This window comes from Labeo rohita, chromosome 21 (assembly GCF_022985175.1).
Source record: "Labeo rohita strain BAU-BD-2019 chromosome 21, IGBB_LRoh.1.0, whole genome shotgun sequence".
Lineage (NCBI taxonomy): Eukaryota > Metazoa > Chordata > Actinopteri > Cypriniformes > Cyprinidae > Labeo > Labeo rohita.
This window is the reverse complement of record NC_066889.1, coordinates 22241533-22267553: the sequence shown is the minus strand read 5'-3', so window position 1 is coordinate 22267553 and position 26021 is coordinate 22241533. Positions and strand designations below refer to the sequence as shown.

The window sequence follows — 26021 nt, the reverse complement described above, 5'->3', positions numbered from 1 at the left end:
ACACTTTTAACACCAACCCTCTTTCACTGTCATTAACTCACACATCCATCTCTCTCTCTCTCTTTCTCGGTCTCACCGGTTTGGCAGATGTTTCTCCTCCTCCGTGCCCATCCCGTGGGGCTCTGGTGCGGGCGGGACGTGGGCTGCTCTCCTTACTGAGACGTCCAGATTCGGCAATGTCCACACCGCTGTCCTCGCTGAGGGTCTGTCCGCTGTCTGACAGCTGGGATAACGTCCCTCCTACAACAAGACGGTGACAATAATTACATTCAGATGCAATTAGAATCAAGTGTAGCGGGTTGTTGTATAGTTAAGCTACTCTCTCCACCTGTTTTTCCAAGAATACTTAACATGTAATATTCATTTGAAGATGAACTTCGAAACACAAAGAGATTTTTGATGAAATCCGAGAGCTTTCTGACACTGCATAGAGAGCAACGCAACTGACACTTTCAAGACCTAGAAAAGTAGTAAGGACATCATAAAAATAGTCCATGTGACATCAGTGGTTCTTCCTTAATTTTATGAAGCTATGAAAATCTTTTTGTGTGCAAAGAAAACAAAAATATTGACTTTAACGGAAATTGTTGAATTATCTAGCTTCATTTGTATTTTAATGATGTTCTCACTACTTTTCTGGACTTTGAATATGGTAGTCGTGTTGCTGTCTATGCAGGGTCAGAAAGCACTTTGAATTTCATCAAAAATATCCTTATTTGCGCTCCAAAGATGAACAAAGGTCTTATAGGTTTGGAACGACATAAGGGTAAGTAATTGCAATCACAATTGCATTATCTAATTTGTTAGTCTTATTTTGCAAATACTAGACTTAATTTGGGAATACTCCACTTTTGCTTAGAGTTTTGGCCCATTAACAGTCTGGAGGATTCAGCTCTAGTTGCTGAAAGTCAACGCAGGTGTATAGATTTTGGTTGGGTGGAGCAGGCTCAGTTTTTTTTTTGCTCCATCTCATTGGAGGACATCAAACATGTTTGATATTTTGAGCTCATTTAAGAACTCATATCATGCATCTGAATATGCCTGCTTCCATGCTATATAGTAGGTGAAAACATTATATGAGCCTGCTTTGTCTGAATTCATAGTATTCATAAAACACTAGGCAAAAAGCATCCTGATGGCCTCATAATTCTTGTGAGACTCTGAAGTGTGCATTTGATGGATACGTTACTAGCCCATGAGGCCATGGGAAAAGATTTGTGAATGGCAGAGAAGCAATGCAACTGACACCGAAGGTCCCATGACGTGACAACATGGCGGATGCAGTATGTCCGAATTTCATTCATACTAACATTCATACTATACAGAAAATCCTTAAAAGAACAGTTTACCCAAAAATGAAAATTCTGTCATTTACTCACCCTCATGTCGATCCAAACTCGTAACACCTTCGTTCTTCTTCAGAACACAATTTAAGTTATTTCTGATGAAATCCGAGAGCTTTCTGACCCTGTGTAGACAGCAACGCAGCTGACACGTTCAAGGCCCAGAAAAGTAGTAAGGACATCGTTACTGTCATAAACACACGTCCGAGATTGACACGGAAGAGAAGAAATTGTTTTTGTTTTCTTTGTGCACAAAAAGTAGTCTTGTAGCTTCGTAAAATTCTGGTTGAATCACTGATATCACATGGACTATTTTTACGTTGTCCTTACTACCTTTCTGGGCCTTGAACATTTCAGTTGCATTGCTGTCTATGAGTAAGAAAGCTCTTGATTTCATCAAAAATATCTTACTTTGTGTTCTGAAGATCAACGAAGAAGTAATTAATGACAGAATTATTTTTATTTGGGTGGACTATCCCTTTATTGGTCACAAAGCAAGTTTCAAATCAAATGTTGTACCTAACAATATTATTTGTATTCGTCTCGTGACTTATGCAACCATTAACCAGATTTTAAAAGTCATGTGGTGGATTACAGTCTTTACATGATTTCAGTTGAACTAAAATGCTTTAAATGACATTTTAAAAAAACTAATTATTGCTTTATTGCTGAAATTGAACTGCTATAGTGCATGTAAACACAGATAGGTAATACATTTACATGCAGACTGTTAATTTTGAAAACCATAAAAATTGCTTGTTTTTTAAAGAATCAAATGTTATAAGCTTTTGAACTGGGTCATTTTGGTAAATTTAGGTATTATATGTTACCCTGGACCACAAAACCAGTCATAAGGGTACATTTTTTTAAAACTGAGATTTATACATCATCTGAAAGCTAATAAGCTTTCCACTGATGTATGGTTTGACAATATTTGGCAGAGATACAACAGAATATGAGAGTGCAAAAATCTAAATATTGAAAAACCTTTAAAGTTGTCCAAATAAAGTTCTTAGCAATGCATATTACTAATCAAAAAAGAGTTTTGATAAATTTACGCCAGAAAAATTGACAAGATATCTTAACTGAACTTGATCTTTACTTAATATCCTAACGATTTTTGGCATAAAAGAAAAATCTATAATTTGCTACAAATATACCAGTGCTACTTAAGGCTGGTTTTGTGGTCCAGAACAGTCATCTTTTATTATTTATTATTAAAATGTATTGTTCTTATCATCTTATTTTGTTAAAATTATTAACATTTCATAGATTCTACAAGGTGGCTGCACTTGTAATTACTTTCCAAAGTAGTTCTTCTAAAAATCACAATTCATGTAATTTTTTTTTAAAATCATAAGTAATTGAAAACTCTTAAATGGTTATTTTATCCATGGAACACAGTCAAAAAAAAGAGTAAATGATTGCATCTGGCAGAACTAATTCTTTTTAAAATTACCATTTTTCCTGTTGAACATTGAGGATAATGACATTTTAGCCATTAAATGGGTGAAATTAACCAGACTGGATAGAAATCGACAGCTGGTTAATGATATATTAAATATCTGCAGCTGCTCACAATGCATCAAACCTGACCAGTCTCACCTCGCGCCTGTGGCAGCGGCCGCACCTCGTTCACATCAGGCTCTCCGTTGGGCCTGTGCACCTCCACCATGACAAAATGCTGATTGGACGCTGGGGAAGAAGGGGCGGGCTTATCAGGGCAAGGGGGAGGAGGAGGAGGCGGCGGCGGCCCGGGTGGCGCCGGTACATTAGGGGCGGGTGGAGGAATCGGAGATGAGGATTGGACAGTAGGCTTCACCTTACTAGGAGATTGGACTCGGGGAAACGGTCCGATAGGATGCTGGCTTACAATTGAGAGCTGAGGAGCTGGGACGTCTATCTTGAGGGTGTCAGGAGGAGACGTGTGAGGTTTGGGTGCTTTGGGGTGTTTGGGTTCTTTGGTTTGGGAACGAGAAGGGGCGGTGAAGTACAAGCCTGATTGGGAAGAGCCTGAAGAGGGACGTTTGCTAAGCGTGGCTTTTCGACTGGGCCGGCGCTGAAGCCCTGGGGGAGGAGGAGGTTTAAAGGAAGGAGGGGAATCTGAGGTGGAATGAACCTCATCCTAGGATGAAAGTGGAGAGCATTAGTGATGCCATATTTCAAAGGCGATCAATAAAACATTCCGCATTCAATAACAATCTCTGCAGCTTATAATGCAATATTTACATACTCCATACACACCCATACATTAAAACATACAACAGTTATTCACAAATCATTGCTTTGAGGACAAGAACAATCATTCAAGAGGCAAAGCAAAAAACAAAACCAAAAAAAAAAAAGAGGAAATGAACAAACTAAGGCTGAACGGGTGAGCAGAAGCCAGATGAATGAAGTGTCAGTGCCGTCAGAAAGCAATCAAACCGAAATGCGAGTTGTCTGCGTGCTTTTTTTTTTTTTTATCTGGGCCTGAACGTTTTCTGGAAACTTTACTTTCACACGCTTCTGGCTTGCGCCTGTGGAAGCGCCTGATAGAGCTGTGTTGGTGCTTGATGGGGTTTCATCAGATTACCAACAGAAAACTCTCTGAGAAAGACCCCAATCTTCCTCGGCCATCTCTCTCACAACGGGCAGCCGTCAGCGACAGTGTCATCATCTCGTCTATTTCTCACTTTCACTCCTTCCGTCAAACAACCATCAGCTGTCTGAGTAGCCGAGCCTTTACAACTGTCTGAGATAGAGCTGGGCGGCATGGCGGTATAAAATATGTCAACGGTAGAGATTTTGCTATACTGTGGTAGTGTAGATATATTTTCATCAATTTGCAGGACTGCTTTGCATACGTTATCTTTACATGACAGCGACAAGAAAAATGGAGCAAATAAAGATTAAGACCGAAGGATTAATCATTCCAGGGTATGAGGCACAGTTTAGCAACATCAGCTTGCTGCATTAATACAGAATTTGCAGTCAAAAGTGTGTGTATAGGCTGTTTTACAATGTACAATCACAAGCTGGAGACAGAATAGTTGTTTTGTTTTTTGTTTTTTTTATAATGTTAGTTTTGAAAGTCTTCTGTTTTGTAATCACACATCTCTGTTCATAATCTGTTTTTGTACTGAGGCCAAATGTACAATTAGTCTATTATGAATCTTATTATTAGGATTTCATCATTGTTGTCATTAAAGGAGAAGTCCACTTCCAGAACAACAATTTACAGATAATGTACTCACCCCCTTGTCATCCAAGATGTTCATGTCTTTCTTTCTTCAGTCGTAAGGAAATTATGTTCTTTGAGGAAAACATTTCAGCATTTTTCTTCATATAATAGACTAATATGGTGCCCGGAGTTTGAACTTCCAAAATGCAGTTTAAATGCGTCTTTAAACGATCCCAAATGTGGTTGTAAATGATCCCAGCCGAGGAAGAAGGGTCTTATCTAGCGAAACGTTCATTATTTTCATAAAAATAATACAATTTATATACTTTTTAATGTGAAACACTTGTCTTGTCTTGCTCTTCCCGACTTTTTTTTTTTTCTGGTTCATGACAGTTAGGGTCTGTCGAAAAACTCCCATTTCATGTTCTCCCTCAACTTCAAAATTGTCCTATATCGCTATTTTACCTTTTTTGTTAAGGGTGTTTGATCTTCTTTGCATGTTCACTTCGCAAACACTGTGTCAGTACTTCTGCAGCGATGTAGGATGATTTTGAAATGATTTTTGAAGTTAAGAAAGAAAATACGTTTGGAGTTTTTCGACATACCCTAACTGTCTTGAGTCAGAATACACAGAGTTCAGGGAGAGCAAGACAAGACGAGCGTTTGAGATTAAACAGTATTTAAATTGTATTTTTTTAAATGAAAATAACCAATCTTTTTGCTAGATAAAACCTTTCTTCCTCGGCTGGGATAATTTACAACCGCATTTGGGATCGTTTGAAGACACATTTAAACTGCATTTTGGAAGTTCAGACTCGGGGCACCATATCAGTCCATTATATGGAGAAAAAATGCTTAAACATTTTCCTCAAAAATTTTTTTTTAGTGGACTTCTCCTTTAAAACTACTAAAAACATTTTTTGTCAATTGAAAAAAAAAAGATAATAAAATTAAATATTAGGTTATTATGTTAATTACCTAAAAAATCAAGCAAAAATAAATTAACACTAGAATTTTTTTTTTAAATCAACAACTTATAAAAATGACAATAAAACATATTATACACAACCAGTCAAAAGATTTTTTATGTTTTTTAAAAGAAGTCTCTTCTGCTTACCAAGCCTGCATTTATTTGATCCAAAATACAGCTAAAGCAGTAATATTGTGAAATATTTTTACTATTTAAAATAACTGCTTTCTATTTGAATACATTTTAAAATGTAATTTATTCCTGTGATCAAAGCAAAATTTTCAGCATCATTACTCCAGTCTTCAGCATCACATGATCCTTCATTTATTATTATTATTATCATCATTATCATCAATATTTAGAACAGCTGAGTACATTTTTTTCAGGATTTTTTGATGAATTAGAATGTGTGATGATGATGATGTGACTGGAGTAATGATGCTAAAAATTCAGCTTTGAAATCACAGAAATAAATTACATTTTAAAATATGTTCAAATAGAAAGCAGTTATTTTAAACAGTAAAAATATTTCAAAATTGTACTATTTTTGCTGTACTCTGGATCAAATAAATGCAGGCTTGGTGAGCAGAAGTGCCTTTTTTAAAAAAAACAAAAAAATCTTACGGTTCAAAAACTTTTGACTGTTAAAAATTAAAATACTTAAAGTTAAAAGTTAAAAATACTAAAAATCAATCTAAAAACTTAAAATAATGTAAAAGAATATAAAAATGAAAGCTAATTCAAAATATTCTAATAGTATTTGAATAATATTAAAAACACAATGGTTAGCATCCATCAAGTGTCAATTGAAACATTAGAATAATTTACTGAGGTAAAGTACAATTTATTTGTACAATACAATTCTCTTTTCATAATAAAGAATATATGAAATACATATTGTTTTGATACAAAATCATGTTTCCCGTGACAACATTTTAGCCATACCGCCCACCCCTATGTTGAGCGTTTTAATAACTGGGTTTCATTCAAAAGCCATCATCACACCAGTCATAATCTGCTGCTGGTAATTTTCAAGGTGTTCAGTGCCAGTTCTCATAATGTTCTCTATTCCACACCTCAGCAAATTCTAACACTCCCCCTTTTTCTTTCTCTGTTCCCCCTCTTTTATCTTTCCTGTTCCTCCTCAAACTGAAGAGCTTACCAGAGAGATGTCTGGCAGGGCATTGCTACGCTCGAGAGACTGTTCCCCGTTGTTCTCTGCAACGCCGTCGTTCTGGGAGAGAGAAAAACAAAAGAGAGAAAACGAGAACAAGAGACTATGAAACAAATGAAAAACACAGCTGCGTGTTTATCCCCTAAACAAAAGTTCAATCCAAATTGCATTTTGTTGAGGGCCCATTTCACAGAAAGGCATCAAAACACAATTGCACTTATAGTCCTACGTTTCAATCTCACATCCAGTCTCATTTTCTGGCCAACACGCATCTCTCGCGCACAAACACGCATCACGCAGAGAGCAAGAGAAGCCCTGATTTGTGTGTTTGGGTGGAATTAGAGGGAGGCGATGTTGTGACGTTGACGGCTGATTGCATTCAGACCTGTGATTCACCTCATTAAAACTCCCCTCCACCAAAACAAAAGCCCCATCAATTCACTTTATTTGCTCGCTCACTGTTTACAAAGGAGGCACTTGTGAGTCATTTGTTCTGTGTGTTTTGGCTCTTATTCTTACAATAATTGTGTTCTTGCTGCATATTTATACAATTTATAATTCACATATGCCAACTTTATATTTCATGATAGATTTTCCACTATTCACAGGATAAAAACTGAAATTATGAACCACCAGAATGACTTTTACAGTGTGTATTTTATGTTTATTCTGGTTAAATAAAGTGCCCTCTACTGTAAGTGCCAATGAAAGTGAGACTGTGTATTGTGAAATAATAGCAGGAAAAGCTTGAGGGTAGCATGAAAAAAATAGTATACAACACACTTTATAAACAAATGAGTTTTAGTGAACTAAAAACATTCAGTGTGAACAGTACAATCTGATTCATGAACAAATGAGTCTGATGAGTTGATTCCTTTAATGAATAGTTACAAATGACTTTTATGAGATGGTTGCTTTAATGAATAGTTACAAAGAGTCAGTTCTTGAATATTTACAAATGGGACTGTTCCTTTAATGAATAGTTACAAATGATTCTTATGAGTCAGTTCTTTTAATGAATAGTTATAAATGATTCTTATGAGTCAGTTCTTTTAATGAATAGTTACAAATGACTCTTATGAGATGGTTCCTTTAATGAATAGTTACAAATGACTCTTAGGAGTCAGTTCTTGAATATTTACAAATGAGACAGTTCCTTTAATGAACAGTTACAAATGACTCTTAGGTGTTGGTTTCTTTAACGAATAAGTTACAAATGACTCTTATGAGTAGGTTTCTCTAAAGAATAGTTACAAATGACTCGTATGAGACTGTTCCTTTAACGAATATTTACAGATGACTCTTATGAGTAGGTTTTTTTAATGTATAGTTACAAATGATTCATATGAGATGGTTCCTTTAATAAATAGTTACAATTGACACTTAGGAATCAGTTCCTTTAACGAGTAGTTACAAATGACTCTTTTGAGATGGTTCCATTAATGAATAGTTAAATTACTCTTATGAGTCAGTTCTTATGATGAATATTTAAACACACACAAAAAAGTAAAATAAATCCTTATCTGAAGTTATTATTTTCAGTGATTTTAGGATCAAAATGATGCAAGTTTTGTATATATGCTATATATTTTAAATATTTTGAAAAAACAAAAACAAAAAAATCTCTTTGAAAGAAATACTCACCAAGGCTGACCAACGTATTTGATCAAAACTACAGTAAAACTGTAATATTGTGAAATATTACAATTTAAAATAACTTTTTTCTTTGTAAATATTTTAAAACACAATTATTTTTGTGATCGCAAATCTCAATTTTCAGCAGCCATTACTCCAGTCTTCAGTGTCACATGATTCTTCAGAAATCAAGTTTTTGCTTTTACATTTATTATTATTATCAATGTTGAAAACAATTGTGTGGCTTAATAATTTGGTAAAAACATGATTTTAAAAATGTGTATTTACTGTCACTTGTTGAATAAAACAAATTCAAATATTAAATACTAACTCCAATCTTTTAAATGCAAAAATTAACCAATGACATCAACCCAATGGTGACCCACACAGCAAATCTGGCTGGACACAATGTTCTGTTTCCTTCTTTCAAACTAAAACAGACAGAACAGCAAACTCAGAAAGACACTGCACTGTGCTGGCTCAGGTCCTCCACCTTCCCACAATCCCCTGCTGTGCTCCACTGGTGCATAAATCAGGATGCTCTCTGTGAGACTTCTTTTTTATTTTTTGTTTCTGGGGGGGCTTATCTGCAGTGACAGCTCTGCATATGGCTGATGAGGTGCAGTACCAGGATGAGAGTCCCAGAGCGAGCGTTTCGTCTGCGGAGCTCTGCAGGGCTGTGGTGTGGGCCGACACTGCTGCTTCTTGTAATTACCGAAGCCAGAGCTGGCAAGCTTACAACAACACCGATCCACAGAGGAGGGCCACAAACAAAGCTTGCATACAAATACGTTCGCTCATTTCCAAAGTGCACGCGCACACACACACGTACACATACATACAGACAGACAAATGACTCATGATGAAGAGATACAAAGTCACAGCGGACACATTTTTGATTTGCGACATACATGCATGTACTTGTGTCTGATCACTGCAACCCACACATACACACAGACAGACACGTGACACCAGACATGAGTCAATTTGAGAGGGATCAATCCATGCAGAGAATGTAGACTGTGCGGTACTATCTTCCTGTATGTGTGAGTGTGTACTAAAAACAAACCCAAGAGAAGCAAGAGAGACACACCCAAACCGAAAAAACACACTAAGATCATACTACAAATGCATGTATGTTGTAATAATGCATTTTAATATACATACCTTTAATAAAAATACCATAGTAACCACATTTTCTACCAATATATTATTTATAGTTAGTGGTTATGAAACCACTATTTATACCATGAAATAAAAACAAAAGATAATTTCGAGTTTTCTTCTTACAATTCTGATTTTTTTTTTCAGAATTGCAAGATATTTACACATAAGTGCAAGTTATAAAGTCAAAATTGAAAGATAAACGCACAGATCCGACTTTTTTTCTCAGATTTAATTAACGTTTAATTGCAAGTTACAGTCAGAATTGTGAGAAATAATCAAATTTAAAAGACATAAATGTGCAAATCTATCCTTTTTTTTCTCAGAATTGCAAGATATTAATTCGTAATTGCAAGCTATAAAGTTAGAATTGCAAGAAATGAAGTCAAATTTGAAAGATACAAATGTGCAAATCTGGTTATTTTCTCCGATTTGCAAGATATTAATTCGTAATTGCAAGTTATAAAGTCAGAATTATAAGAAAGTCAGAATAGCAAGAAATAATGTCAAATTTGAAAGATATAAATGCGCAATTCTGACTTTTTCTCAGATTCGCAAGATATTAATGCATAATTGCAAGTTATAAAGTCAGAAATACAAGAAATAAAGTAAAAATTACAAGATAGATGTGCAATTCTATCATTTTTTCATTTCAAGATATTAATTCATAATTGCAAGTTATAAAGTCAAAATTGCAAGAAATAAAATCAAAACTGAAAGACAGAAATGCGCAATTCTGACTTTTTCTCAGAATTGCAAGATATTAATACATAATTGCAAGTTATAGTGTCAAAATTGAAAGATATAAATGTGCATTCCTACCTCAGAATTACAAGATACCAACGTGTAATTGCAAGTTATAAAGTCAGAATTGCAAGAAAAAGTCAATATTTAAAGATACAAATGTTGAAATGTATTTTTTTCCCGCAGAATTGCAAGATAGTAACTCGTAATTGCGAGTTATAAAGTCAGAATTGCGAGAAACAAAGTCAAAAGTTTACATCTCACAATTCCGACTTTTACTTTTTGCAATTGGGTGTTTATATCCCATAATTCTGACTTCTTTTCACAAAATGTTGGAATATAAACTCACATCTGACTTCATAACTAACAACTGCAAGTGTATATCACATAATTTGAACTTTACAATTGCGTGTTATTTTTCCTAGTGTTGCTATGCAGTTTCTAGTGTGTTCTAAGTGAATTTTTAGTGTCGCTATGCAGTTGCTAGGGTGTTTCAGGTGGATTTGTGTTGCTATGCAGCTTCTAGGGTGTTTGGGTGGTTGGTTTCTGGCCAAAAAGATCCCCATCATAAGTCTTTATGATATTCCAGTCCCTAGATATTGTAGCACCTCCTTCAATGTTAATATAAGTGATTTTTTTCAGACATTTCATCGCTCACTGGGCAAAAATCATAAGTCTAATCGCTTTGAAAAGTAATAGCACACCTCTGTTCAATAATCCGCATCATTTGAGGCGTCATTCATATCTGCAGCAGAAATGGTGCAGGACAAACTGCGCTGAATATTACTACAGTACTTAAATAATGTATTTTTCAGCAATGTATTTTTTATAGTGTTCTTCTGGGAACTATGGTTACTATGGTACATTTTGTAAAGATAAGTGAAAGATTGTTTAACCTACCTCCATCATATCTATCAGCCAGAGCAGTCTTTCCTGTTTTATTGAGAGGGATAGGGAATTGGGTGTTAAACTGTTCCTGCAATTTACACTGGGAGTCAGCAGGCTTAAAAATCTGTCAGAAAACACTCCTCCATCTGTCACAGCAACATCACACACCCCTGAGACTGCTACAAATCTAAACAGCTGCGGTTTCACAACGAGACATGGATGTGCTGAGGTGAGACATGCCTGGACAGAGCGAGACAGGAGGACAGACAGGTTTCGAGTGATGGACATAAAAGCCTCCAACAGAAAGGACAAAAGCTGATTCCCACAGCAACTTTACAGCCCTTCATCTTGTATCCCAGTAATCTGCACACGCCTTCTTTGTGCCCAAATTGCCCACTAATTTTGTGAACGGCTTTTTATGTCTATGTCACACACAATTACAATGCTTATCCCACACTATGTACATCCCACAGACGCACAGCCTCAAACACTTCCTGTCTGAAATTATAGATACAGACACTGGCTCTGACTCAGTAATAATTGCGCACAAGTGTTTAATAGAAATCCTTAAACTCATTCCGAATATGGATGTTTCTTCTTACCCGTGCGGAGCTGAGGGTAGTGTTGGTCATGAAGCTGGCCGAGGAGGAGGCAAGCGTATCAGGGTATGAGACCATGGAGAAGGAGTCTTGAAAAGCAGCTCCGCCACCTTGTCTCGCCTTCAGGGCCTCGATCTCTCGTCTCAGAACCAGGCCGTCAAATCTCTCCACATCCTGAGGGGTCACAAGCCCCCTCACCTCTGACAGCAGAGAGAACTGCAAATACACACACACACACATAGAGCCGTGAATGTGACCGGGCTCGTGTTGATAGTTTTAATCTCAGGGGTTTTAATATGTTCATAAATGGAAATGTATTATGAGGTTATATTCGCTGTAAATCACCAGACAATGATGGCCCAATATACTGAGGACATTTTCGGATAGTGTCAGAATTATGTATATTATTAATAATAATTCATTCAGCCAATAAAAGTCTTTAATAAAAAAGATTTGTGTATAAAATTCTGCAAATTAAAGTAGTTACACTACCACTGAAAGTTTGGAGATGATAAGAGAGTTTTAATGTTTCATAAACTACAGCAGTATTGTGAAATTATTGCAATTTAACATAACGTTTTTCTATTTTAATATATTTTAAAATGTAATTTATTCCTGTGATGCAAAGCTGAATTTTCAGCAGCCATTACTCCAGTCTTCAGTGTCACATGATCTTTCTGAAATCATTCTAATATGCTGATTTTGAGAAACATTTACTAGCATTATCATCATCATTATTATTATTATTATTATTATTGAAAACGGTTGTGCTGTTTAATGTTATTGTAGAAACTGTGACATACATTTTTTTAGGGTTCTTATTTTGTTCAAAAGAACAGCATATATCTGAAATTGACATTTTTGTAACATTATAAATGTCTTTACTTTCACAATCTAATGCACACTTGTTAAATAAAAGCATTATAAAGAAATAAAAAAATCATCATAAAAAATAAAATGACAAAGATAAAAAAAAAAACTTGCACAGTTTAAAAGAAATATTACAATAATATAACATTTATTAAAAACAATTAAATAGTCATTTTAATATTATATATTATTTATATTATTAACAGTAATACTACTGTATTTTGGTAGAAACTACCAAATATTACTATTGTTACACACATAAAGTTAAATTAAAAGATGAATGAGCAATTCTGCCTTTTTCTCAGAATTGCAGGATATAAATTCATAATTGCAAGATATCAAAGCGTAACTGCAAGTTACAAAGTCTGAACTGCGAGAAATAAAGTCAAAATGAAAAGATTTAATGTACATTTTTTTCACAGAATTGCTTTGTTACCTTGTAACTACAAGTTATGAAGTCAAAATTAAAAGATTTAAATGCACAATTCTTACTTTTTCTCAGAACTGTAAGATATTAACACATAATTGCAAATTATAAAATCAGAATTGCGAGAAATAAAGTCAAAACTGAAAAATATAAATACGCAATTCAGACTTTTTCTCAGAATTGTAAGATATTAACACATAATTGCAAGTTATAAAGTCAAAATTGAAAGATATAAATGAGTAAATATGCCTTTTTTTCTCAGAATTGCAGGATATTAATGCATAATTGCAAAGTCTGCATTGCGAAAATTACAGTCAAAGTTGAAAGATATAAATGCGCAAATTTATTTTTTTCACAGAATTGCAAGATACTAACTCAGAATTGCAAGAAATAAAGTCAACATTTAAAGATATAAACACAATATTAATGCATAATTGCAAATTATAAAGTCAAAATTGCGAGAAAGTGTCAAAATTGAACGATTTAAATGCACAATTCTGATTTTTTTCTCAGAATTGCAAAATATTAATGCATAATTGCAAATTATAAAGTCAGAATTGTGAGAAATAAAGTCAAAATCGAAAGATATAAATGCGCAATTCAATTTTTTTCGCAGAATTGCGAGACATTAACGCATAATTGCAAGTTACAAAGTCTGAATTGCGAGAAATAGTCAAAATTGAACATTTTAAATGCTATATTTTTGCACAGAAGTCAGAATTTCAAAAATAAAGTCAAAATTGAAAGATTTAAATGTAGACTTTTTTTCTCAGAATTGCAAGATATTAATGCATATTTGCAAATTATAAAGTCAAAATTGTGAAAAGTCAAAATATAAACAAGTACGCAATTCTGACTTTTTCTCAATTAATGCATAAATTGCAAGTTATAATGTCAGAATTTTGAGAAATAAAGTCAAAACTGAAAGATATAATGTGTGAATGTGTCTGTATAGTTTCAGCTCAAAATACCCTACAAATCATTTATTATATCATTTTGAAAATGCCTATTTTGAGTGGAAGCATAAGCATGCTGACCTCGTGCATGTGTCTTTAAATGCAAATGAGCTGTTGCTCCCCACCCCTTTCCCCAGAATAGAGCTGTGCCTTTACAGCTCGTACCTCAGATACTAAATATGAAATGTACGCTCGTTAATAAAGAGCAGTGTAAATGTCTTCACCTTGGCATGTGTATTGAACAGCTCAAAGAGGGCCATGACCAGCTGCTCAACGCCGATGTGACCATCGCGGTACTCTTGGATGTAGTAACCCATGGTCTGCCTCTCCGGTTCGGTCAGCAGATGCCTGGCCTGTTCCTCCAGCATGGCCCTGCTCTGATTCACCAAACTAGACAGAGTCACCTGAGATCCAGCCACACCTTTATAAAAGCCACCCTGAGGAAATGCAAATATTTCAAGAGAAGAAATATTAATACTAATATTCAGACACCTGTGGCTCATTGACCCTCAAAGAACATATTTGAAATCTTCCAACATCACTGGATAAGCCTCTGGTTCATTGCTGATATTGTAACTCTCCATATTTTCTCTCTCTCATGTTTCAGCCTCTCTCCTCGAGAGCGGCATTCCCTTTAATTAGTCTCCTAATCAAAAACCACTGCTACGGAGTCAACATGATCATCGATCAGTGTTACGTTCAGGCTAGAAATGGCAGCCGAGGATGACTCCAAAACAATCTGCAAAAACTCGCTAGATAACCATGTTGCTTGCTACATACCAACCTCACGATTCACTTTGGATTACGATTCACTTTGGATCGATTAGTAGTGTATAGCATGCTTTAAATTCATTTTATTTAGTTATATCTGCTTGAACAGCCTATTGACTGTTGTTGGGGTGGAGATGCATGTTTGTTGGCCGTCTGGTTTACAGGTGCAATCGAGCAGCACTAGTGTCTATGTTATTAAACCGTCAAAAGACACAAGGCTTTGAACTGAGCTCGATCAATACAGACAGAGACAGTGGTTGAGGTGAGTGAATGCTGATCATGCCTGAACTATTCTTGCCCGTTTACTTTTCTTACTCTTTAGAAAAAAAGTGTGTTTTGTGTTAAACGTTGCAAGTTAGATAAGCTCTATCATACAGCACTCCCACAGGAGCTAATGCATTTCGGTTGCATCAAATGACAGACCATTTATTTTCACAGTATTTCCGAGGAAAATTCCCTGACCGGTTTGACCCGTGAGGCTAATGTCCTTTCCTGGACATTGAAAAATAACTAGTCTAGAAAGTTGCTGTTCTTGCAAACTCAAGGTAGAAGCTAAAAGAATGCAATTAAGAACAAAATACAATTTTTGTGATGTCCAAAAAGACAAAAAAAAAAACATACAAAATATACTGTCCTTGCCTAATATATTATGCTCACTAGAACCAGAGTCCAGAGACTATAATTTATGTCATCCATTTACTTTTTTTCCACTTTCTCTTTTTATTTTTTCTTTGATGGCAAAGCTGAATTTGACCCCCAAACATTTGAATGGAAGTGTATACATATAGTAGCTGTAAGACTTCTTCAAATGAAAACAAAAATGTCTCTGTCTATCTAGTTTGATTTTGAGAGGTTCAAAAGCCCTGGACTCCACAGCACTCCGGGATATCAGCTCTACTGCTCAATTACAAAAAGCAACGCTCGAGCAGTATTTTTCTAACAAAAGATGATCAATAAAACTAGCAAGAAAAATGTGAGGTTTTATAATTCCTTAAGAATGATAGCGGCCAAGATGGGATCGATCATGCTCCGTCTGTAGTGTTGCAACCTCTATGGTTACCAATTATGACATCACTCGACTGACAGCCTCTTTAATCACAGGAACACATAATTGCTGATCAATATCATAACTTTAAGACAGCACAATCAGAACAAGTGTTCTGTCCGCAAGAACCGCATTGTGCGATTCAGAGAGAGCAGAAACTCCAGCCGTGTCCCCACACATCACACCCCAGTGAATTTGAATAGGGCTTGAATGAGACAATTTATCCCCAGATTGAGTTTTATCTAAAAGGAACTTGAGATAACTCACCTCTAAAAAGAGCGGAAGGCACTTTCTCTCAAACAAAATAGAATACAAATATGAAAAAAATAAAATAAAGTGTCCTATAGGGGATATGCTTCTGGACTGAAAGAAGGCTTGTCCTTGGATGAAGTGAAGCAAAGTGAAGGTCAGGTAAGAGCAGAGAAGTTCATCTTGGGGTGGGACTGGCAGTACGAAAAAATGATGACTGATGAATGGATGCACAGAACGATAGATAGAATGACAGAAGGATAGAACGATAGATAGAAAGACAGATAGAATGACAGAACGATAGATAGAATGACAGAATGATAGACAGAACAATAGATTGAAACGATACAATGATAGATAAAACGATAGATAGACAGATAGATGATAGACAGAATGAGAGAGCGACAGATGGATAGAATGAAAGAATGATAGACAGAATGATAGAACGATAGATAGAATGATAGAATGATAGGTAGATAGACAGAGATAGATAGATACATACATAGATAGATACATAGATAGATACATAGATAGATACATAGAGCAACAGATAGACAGAATGACAGAATGATAGATAGCTAGACAGATATGAATAGATAGATAGATAGATAGAGTGACAGAACGATAGAATGATAGATGGAACGACAGATAGAACGACAGAATGATAGATAGATAGATAGATAGATAGATACATAGACAGAGCAACAAATAGATAGAATGACAGAACGATACAAAGATAGCTAGACAGATATAGATAGATAGATAGATAGATGATAGAGTGACAAAATGATAGAACAATAGAATGACAGACAGAACGATAGAGATAGACAGATGGATAGAATGACAGAATGATAGACAGAACGATAGAACGACAGATAGAACGACATAGATAGATGATAGATCATAGATAGAATGACAGAACGATAGATAGATAAAACGACAGAATGATAGATAGACAGATAGATAGACAGAGCAACAGATAGACAGAATGACAGAACGATAGAACGATAGATAGATAGATAGATAGATAGATAGAACAATAGACAGAACGATAGACAGACAGATAATTAGACAGACAGATAAATAGATAGAGCGACAGATGGATAGAATGACAGAATGATAGACAGAACGACAGAACGAACGATAGATAAAATGATAGATAGATAGATCGACAGATAGATGATAGAATGACAGAATGATAGACAGAACGATAGAACGATAGATAGAACGATAGATAGATAGACAGATCAACAGATAGATAGAATGACAGAACGATAGATAGATAGCTAGACAGATATAGACAGATCGATAGATAGAACGATAGAACGCTAGATAGATAGATAGATAGACAGATAGATATACAGACAGAATAATAGACAGAATGATAGATAGAACGATAGATAGAATGATATATAGAATGATAGAAAGATAGATAGAACGATAGATAGATAGAACGACAGATAGACAGACATAATAATAGACAGAATGATAGATAGGACGATAGAAAGATAGAACGATAGAATGATAGAATGATAGATAAAACGATAGAATGATAGATAGATAGATAGATTAATAAATAGACAGAGCAACAGACAGATAGAATGACAGAATGATAGATAGATAGCTAGATAGATATAGATAGATATAGATAGAACGATAGATAGACAGACAGAATAATAGACAGAATGATAGAACGATAGATAGAATGATATATAGAATGATAGAAAGACAGAGAACGATAGATATATAGAATGATAGAAAGATAGATAGATAGAATGATAGAATGACAGATAGATAGACATAATAATAGACAGAATGATAGGACGATAGAAAGATAGAACGATAGAATGATAGAATGATAGATAAAATGACAGAATGATAGATAGATAGATTGATAAATAGACAGAGCAACAGACAGATAGAATGACAGAATGATAGATAGATAGCTAGATAGATATAGATAGATATAGATAGAACGATAGATAGACAGACAGAATAATAGACAGAATGATAGAACGATAGATAGAATGATATATAGAATGATAGAAAGACAGATAGAACGATAGATATATAGAATGATAGAAAGATAGATAGATAGAATGATAGATAGAATGATAGATAGATAGACATAATAATAGACAGAATGATAGATAGGACAATAGAAAGATAGAACGATAGAACGACAGATGGATAGAACGATAGATAGATAGATAGATAGAACGATAGATAGAACGATAGACAGATAGATAGATAGATAAATAGAATAATAAAGCAACAGAATCAATCTCCTTATTGTGAAACTCATTACACACAGAATGGCTAAACCAGCTTTCTAAAACTTCAGCTTTGTATTTTAAAGTCATTCTGTTCCATCAAAATGATGTAAAAACAAATTAATCTCACTCCTGCTGTCATATTACCTCTAACTGCTAAAACATAAGGCCACTGAGCAATAAATTAAATAATTAGATGATCAAGATCAGTGTCACCTTGGTTAGACGTTAATTAAAATGACAAATGTTTGGGTTCGCACGCTGCTGTCGGATACAGCTCTATCTGTCTCATTATCAGAGTTTTAATATGCTAACCGACGACACGGGGAGAATGACTAAGCTTTTCAATGAGGTGCAAGATCTCGTTCTCAGACGATATTACCGTCCCAGCCTGACTACGGCCCATGTCGGAATTGGAGCTTCATTTCCTCCCTCTTGAGCTACATTAAGTCCTGCGCTTGGAAGAGCACGTCTCTCCCGAACAGATGATAGATTTTTACACCTCTCTTTAGAACAGTGGCAGAGCGGAGCAGTCAATAGATGTCCTAAAGGCACACCGGAGATAAGCTCTCACAGATAAGCAAGCTTTCTTATATATAGACCAAACCAAACATAAAACAGCCTGTCAGGGCGTGTGTCAGGAGAAATTCACACAAATCTCAAAACAAGCTCATGTATACACTACACTACCAGTCAAAAGTTTTTGAACTGTAAGATTTTTAATGTTTTTTAAAGATTCTCTTCTGCTCACCAAGCTTGCATTTATTTCATCCAAAATACAGCAAAAGCAGTAATATTGTGAAATATTTCTACTTTTTTTTTTTCAGGATTATTTAATGAATAGAAAGATCCAAAGATCAACATTTATCTAAAATACAAAGCTTTTGTAACATTATACACTATACTATTCAAAAGCTTGGAGTCAGATTTTTTTTATTATAAGAAATTATAGAAATTAATTTTGATTACAAAGACATTTATAATGTCACATAAGATTTCTATTTCAGATAAATGCTGAATTTTTTATTCATCAAAGAAACCTGAAAAAAATAAAAAATATAAGTTTTTGAGCAGCAAATCTGAATATTAGAATGATTTCTGAAAGGATAAAGTGACTGGAGTAAAGATGCTAAAAATTCAGTTTTGAAATCACATAAATAAATGACATTTTAAAATATATTTAAATAGAAAACAGTTATTTTAAATAGTAAAAATATTTTAAAAATTGTACCGTTTTTTCTGTACCTTGGATGAAATAAATGCAGGCTTGGTGAGCAGAAGAAACTTCTTTAAAAAACATTAAAAAACTTTTGACAGATAGTGTGTTACCTTTCACCTTTAAGTGTAAAATTGCAGAAGGGATCTGGCAAGCGACCTTCCAGTCACATTTTCAGAAATGCTCAACCTTTTTGTGTTTTATTGTGCTTTGTTTACTTTGCTAACATCGTTGTGTTGGACCCCTGAGGGCCACCGTAGTTCTTGTCCTAAAAGGGCAATGTCAATTTAGAGAATTCAATTAGCTTCAAAACGAGGGCAGCTGAAATGGGTTTAAGCTGCAATGAGCTGGCAAACAGGGGGCTGGCGTCAAACAACATGAGTCTCACTTGGGATATACAGAGATTTCACATCAGGCGATGGAAATATGTGCCTTACTCAGCGAAGATTTGTCCAGGTCACACAGCAAGAAATTCTTGCCTGCAAATAAGCAGAAAACTCCAGAAAACTTCTGAGGCAGAGTAACTCTAATACTGCAGAAGATTCTCTTACATGACCGAGACAAATCCCAATTGTGACCCCACGTCAATGTGACTTTGTTTCTATTTTGTGAGCTCTGTGAGTGTTAAACCAGGCAGAAAGCGTAAAATACACCCAGACGTGAACTCACTCTCAAATATCTGAATCAGAAATGCACTTCAGCTGCAGTAAATGCAACAGATACTGTATGAATGGTTTCTGAAAAGTAATAAAACATCATAATTTTCTGTGTTTGCACGCTATACAAGTCCAACTCGCTCCTACCTGACCTACAATTAATCAAAGCACCCTTCACTGAGCCTCGAATAATTACTTTCCCAATTATTAAGTGTTTGCAGGGAGCTTTAAATGTATACTGATGAAAACATAATGAAGCATTTATATGATTATCAATTTATACGCCTGGATCGTTCAACAGGCAAACGCTGGAAAATCTTCTTAGGGAACTGAGGTACTAAAAAATATGGTTCCTGTTAGTATTTAAACTTTAATTATAACATTACTTCATAGGATCTGCATAACATATGTGTGTCCACATACAATTACACGCTTATGTCTACATATCAGGAGTGATTTATGTTTGACTGTGCTTTTCTCGCACAAACTGATGTATGTAACTTATCAACGTCCTCCGGAGCATTGTGGAGCTGTGAGTCTTTGGAATACAAAGTGAGTAGTTTACTGCAAAATCGTGTAGCCCACAGACATGAGCCGAGACACTTCATCTAAACGTGTCCTTTAGCCTGTCATTCCCACTGTATGCAATAATCAGGCCCGTCGTAATAAGTTAGAGCTCACGCGCTGCCCAGGCTTTATTGGAATCCGTTGTTTTGTGCATAAACCTCGGCTTACAGAGGAGGACCTTGTAAAACCCTGATCATCGAGTGGGTCACCTTGCTGTTTTTATTCCTCTTCGCATTCTCATCGCCTCTCTTATCCTATCCTGTCTATTTATGTCTTCTTGCACTACTATCCATATTTTCTTTTTCATAAGAGTTATTCCTGTTACGAAGGCCATTTTCACGTCTCTAACTTACATCTTAAAAGGACAGTTCTGCCAGAAATGAAAATTATGTCTTCAACGCTCATCACTTTTGATTGCCATTAGCTTGGTTGCTTTTTATGCTCACAGAAGAAATAAAGTCATATAGGTTTTGGAACAACATGAGGTTGAATAAATGATGACAGAATTATTACATTATAAAAATAAAATCCCTATTTTTATTGTGAATGTAAGCATGAATGGATGTATATGTACAGTTGATGTCAAAAGTTTACACACACCTCGCAGAATCTGCAAAATGTTAATTATTTTACCAGAATAAGAGGGATCATACAAAATGCATGTTATTTTTTATGTAGTACTGACCTGAAAAAGATATTTCACATAAAAGACAAAATACAAAAGAAAAAATAATAGTTGAATTTATAAAAATGACCCTGTTCAAAAGTTTACATACACTTGATTCTTGATATGGTGCCTCGAGTTTGAACTTCCAAAATGCATTTTAAATGCGGCTTTAAACGATCCCAGCCGAGAAAGAAGGGTCTTATCTAGCGAAATGATCAGTTATTTTCATAAAAATAATACAATTTATATACTTTTTAATGTCAAACGCTCGTCTTGTCTTACTCTGCCTGGACTGTTTTTCTCATGTTCTCCCTCAACTTCAAAATCGTCCTATTATCTGTCTTACCTTTTTTTGTTAAAGGTATTTGATCTTCTTTGCATGTTCACTTTGTAAAGACTGTGTCGGTACTTCTGCAGCGATGTAGGATGATTTTGAAATGATCTTTTAAGTTAAGGGAGAAAATACGATAAGATTAAAAAGTATTTAATTTGTATTTTTTTTAACGGAAAAAAAAAAATCCTCTGCTGGGATCGTTTGACTTCTCTTGTAATACTGTCTTGTTACCTGAATGATTGAAGCGTTTTTTTTTTGTTTTTTTTAAGTGATAGTTGTTCATGAGTCCCTTGTTTGTCCTGAACAGCAAATGGACAACTTAGGAACTCATATTCCACTTTTACAGAAGGTTCAAACGCTCACTGATGCTCCAGAAGGAAAAACGATATATAAAGAGCCAGGGGTGTAACAATTTTTATAGATGGAAATTATATTAGCTTGTTTCGACTTCTCAAAACAAAGTGATCATTTTAAATAATTTCACTACTATTTTTGCAGCTTCCCCAGATGCTATTGTAATTAAGCTGGCAATTTACTAAAATACATTCCAGGTGTTCCTTAATTTTTTCTTTCCCCAGGAGAAGGTTTAAACAAAACATGTTTTATTAGGAATATTGTTTTAATTGCTAAACAGTTTATGTGTGTCCCCAAAATCACTTTATATGCTAAATTGTCTTTTGTAAAACCCTTTTTTCATTTTTCAACTAAAAAAAAAAAAAAGAGTTCACTAGTGAAATTGTCCTCTTGGAAGTAACATCATTTTTTACTCAAAAGCAACAGCACAATTATAGAAATCAGCAGTAGTTGAATTTATTTGCTAAACTGACATTGGGTCCTGTAGCTAACTTTACACTATCATTACAAAATTTGTATTTAACAAAAAATGAGCTTTCTTAAACTATGACTGCATTCTAACAGAATTCATCATGCAGTAAATGCTTTTAGACTCTCAAGACACGTTTAGTGCCCGAGGAACCTATTGGAATTGCTCAGTTTCTTCTTCTCAGAAATAAATCACATTTTTGAGGGCCTAAACATGCTCAAAAACTCATGAAACTTTGCACACACACCAAAAGTGGTGAAAATTTATGTCTGATACGGGTTTCAGAAATGGGTGTGGCAAAATGGGTCGACAGCGCCACCTATAAAATTTCAACGAATGCCCCTTGAGCTATGTTTCAAATACATGTACGAAATTTGGTAGACATATGCAACGCACCAATACCAATAAGAAAGGTCCCCCTATAGGAAGTCTGAAACCCAGCAGGAAGTCTATTATTTTGAATTTTCTAAGCAAGTTTTGTGCCATTTCGCCATTTTCAAGCGTTGTGTTGTAATGAACTCCTCCCAGAGATTTAATTAGATCAACATCCAATTTGATTTGTGTAACCTAAAGCCCTTTGTGACAGTGAATTGTGACGATCTTTTAATTTTCATTTGAAGGGTGTGTCCGTGGCGGCCTGACAAACTTCAATGTTTCGCCATGAAAAGAAGTTATGTAAGAAGTTGTAATTTAGGCATACAATGTCTGATCTGCACCAAAATTCACATGTTTGATAAGAGTCCCGTCCTGAACACATGCTCATGACCATATTCAGGTATACTGCCACCTGCTGGCAACAGCAAGTGACATGTTTTACGCTGTTACAAACTCCTCCCAGAGATTTAATGACAACAACGTTATATTTGGTCAGTCTAATCTAAAGGCCTTTGCGATGTTAAATTGTGAAGATCTTGAGTTTTCATCAAAGGGTGTGTCTGTGGCGCCCTAACAAAGTTCAGTGTTTCGCCATGGAAAAAGTAGTTGTACAATGTCCCAAACTTTACACGTTCCATAAGAGTCCTGGCCTGAACACATCTAAAGGCCAATATTCTGTTATAATCATAGCGCCACCTGCTGGCAAAAGGAATTGGCTTGTTTATCACAAACCTAAACATGCAATGTCTGATCTGCACTAAATTTCACGTTTAGTAAGAGTTCTGGCCTGAAGACATCTAAAGACCAATATTCAGATATAATCATAGCGCCACCTGTTGGTGACAGGATATGTTATGCTTTATACTAACTCAAACATACCATGTTTAATCTGCACCAAACTATATATGTTTGATAAAAGTCCTGGCTTGAAGACATCTACATGCTAATATTCAGTTACAGTCATAGCGCCACCAGCTGGCAGCAGGAAATTTGGCACATATAATTGACTTTGACATATTCCTCCTATGTTTATTACTTTAAATGCATATTGCTCACCATTCGCTGTTTTCCTAAAAGCACCAGGTGGCGGTGAGCCCGAGTGCGAGGGCCCTTGCTTGCAGCTTTAATTTTTGTTCGTTTTTTTGCAAAGTCAGTGATATACTCCATAATGTAATCTCTCATTGTCTCTCACAGTTACATATTCAGCACAATAACATTATGTCAGGGGAATGTCTTTACACTTTAATCAAGAAAATATATCCTACCTTCTGTTGTCATCTTTGTAAGAACATCAAAAGTCACGCTTGAACCATTTTTGAGCATCATTGCCAATGACTAATTTTAATACTTAATTTAATCAAGTTAATTAATAATAAGCTTAAGCACCTTATCTTGATCAAAGCACATCTGAAAGTGTGGTATATGCTTTCACAGAAACACTTTCTTATATTACAGAAGCTTATTCATTTTCTAAAAGTCGCAGTTCAAAAGGTGCTGCATTACAGATTGACCCTTTACTATTATTTCCTGTTCTCTCATATATTACAATATAGCTCTACCCGAGTCTTACACCCACACACACAGCGACGGTGAGAATTCTAAGTGCATGTGTCTTTTGCGGAAACCAGTCTGAATACAGATCACCTTGGATACCATATGCCTGGGGGATCAAAGCCTCTTGGCAGTGTCTACCTGACACTCTCTTTACCCAGACCAAGACGATAATTTACAGCGATACCACCTTCTTCTTTCATCCTATTCTCTTCCATCTCCTGCCCTTCCTATGTCTTTCAGTTCTTCTGTTCTGCTCATTACGTCCGCAAACGGTGTCTTTCTTTGTAGCCACAGAACAGGAAGAGGTGTGTGATTGCCTAAGCTAGAGTCAGAGCCACAATCCCCCAGGTTCCCATATAATGATATGAGACCAAATATGAAACGATCTGTGATTCTGACTGCTTTTCTCTTGTGATTAGTCTGGCTAAGGTAAGTTCTTTAGGTTATCAAAGCAATGCAAATACATGAGTCTGATCTGTTATGCAGCTTAATTGCTGACTGTGGCTCATTTGCATAACAACAATATATCCTCACTATGGAGGACAAAAGTCTCTTTGAACATAAATAGATCTGCAAAAAAGATCCTGGAGGCATTTGATTAGGCTGCATTCCTGTTTAAAGTACCTTTTGAACTCTGTAACTTTTAAAACATGAATATATCTTTCATGTACTGTACAGAAGTGTTCAAAAAGTATACAGTATGTTATGGTCAAGCTCTGGCGCTTACAAAGTACTTTAGGATGAGTGAGCAAAAATAAATTTTTAGTAATGTATATAATTAATAATGTATTATTGTAAATAATCTTCATTTATATTATATGTATTATAATTCTATATTTATATAATTAATTTTAATAAATGTAATTACATTTTAATTGAATATTTTTAATTATTAATATAATATATTAATGAATTTTTAATTTAATTTGTAATCATTTGACAGGCCTAATTAAGATAATCTCTCATTTTCTCTCTATAGCACAAATACAATCATTGTTGACCAAAGTGCTGTACAAAGTAAGAGACATTTTTATAAATATTAAAACTAATAACATCACACAGAAGAAACACAGACCAATAAAGATAAGACAAGATAATTATGATATGAAAATGTACCACATAGTGCAAATGACCAAGTCTATAAAAACAATAAATAGGATACAAATGTCCTAAATCGCCTGGAGCTAACCAGGATTTGCAGAGAGCTCTTCAAAAATCACTTCCACAATCTCGTACTCTTTTAACGCTGCTGAAACCACACTGTGAAGAGCATTCTGTTCAAATATAGAAACAAAGTACTCACCTTTCCTGATGCTGATGCTCCCTGGTCCAGAGAGAGGCTATGAGAGAGAGGTAAACATGGGGAAATCAATACCATATACATGCTCTACAACCTCTTCAAACATCCACAAATAGATGTGGAATCATACAGAGACACTGACCCACTTGCCATGTATGAAAACGATATAGTTTCTGGTCTTAGATTTAGGCATTTGATCAGGTCTACTGTATATGCATTTCTCTGAATTTGGACTATCAATTTTTGATCAAATAAAAT

At 35.1% G+C, this 26021-nt stretch overlaps 1 protein-coding gene across 2 annotated transcripts in view; it reads right to left on the bottom strand.

Annotated features, from left to right (window-relative positions):
• The window catches only part of whrna (whirlin a), a 115398-nt gene that overhangs the window by 8224 nt on the left and 81153 nt on the right, over positions 1-26021 (bottom strand). The window contains exons 6-12 of one of the 2 annotated variants that reach the window (XM_051093523.1): positions 25767-25803; positions 14158-14370; positions 11684-11896; positions 11094-11126; positions 6639-6710; positions 2949-3468; positions 77-240 (exon numbers count right to left, since the gene is read on the bottom strand). In XM_051093523.1, the coding sequence (XP_050949480.1) occupies positions 77-240; positions 2949-3468; positions 6639-6710; positions 11094-11126; positions 11684-11896; positions 14158-14370; positions 25767-25803 (1252 nt within the window). The remainder of the gene's footprint in view (positions 1-76; positions 241-2948; positions 3469-6638; positions 6711-11093; positions 11127-11683; positions 11897-14157; positions 14371-25766; positions 25804-26021) is intronic. The other variant, XM_051093524.1, reaches the window with a different exon arrangement.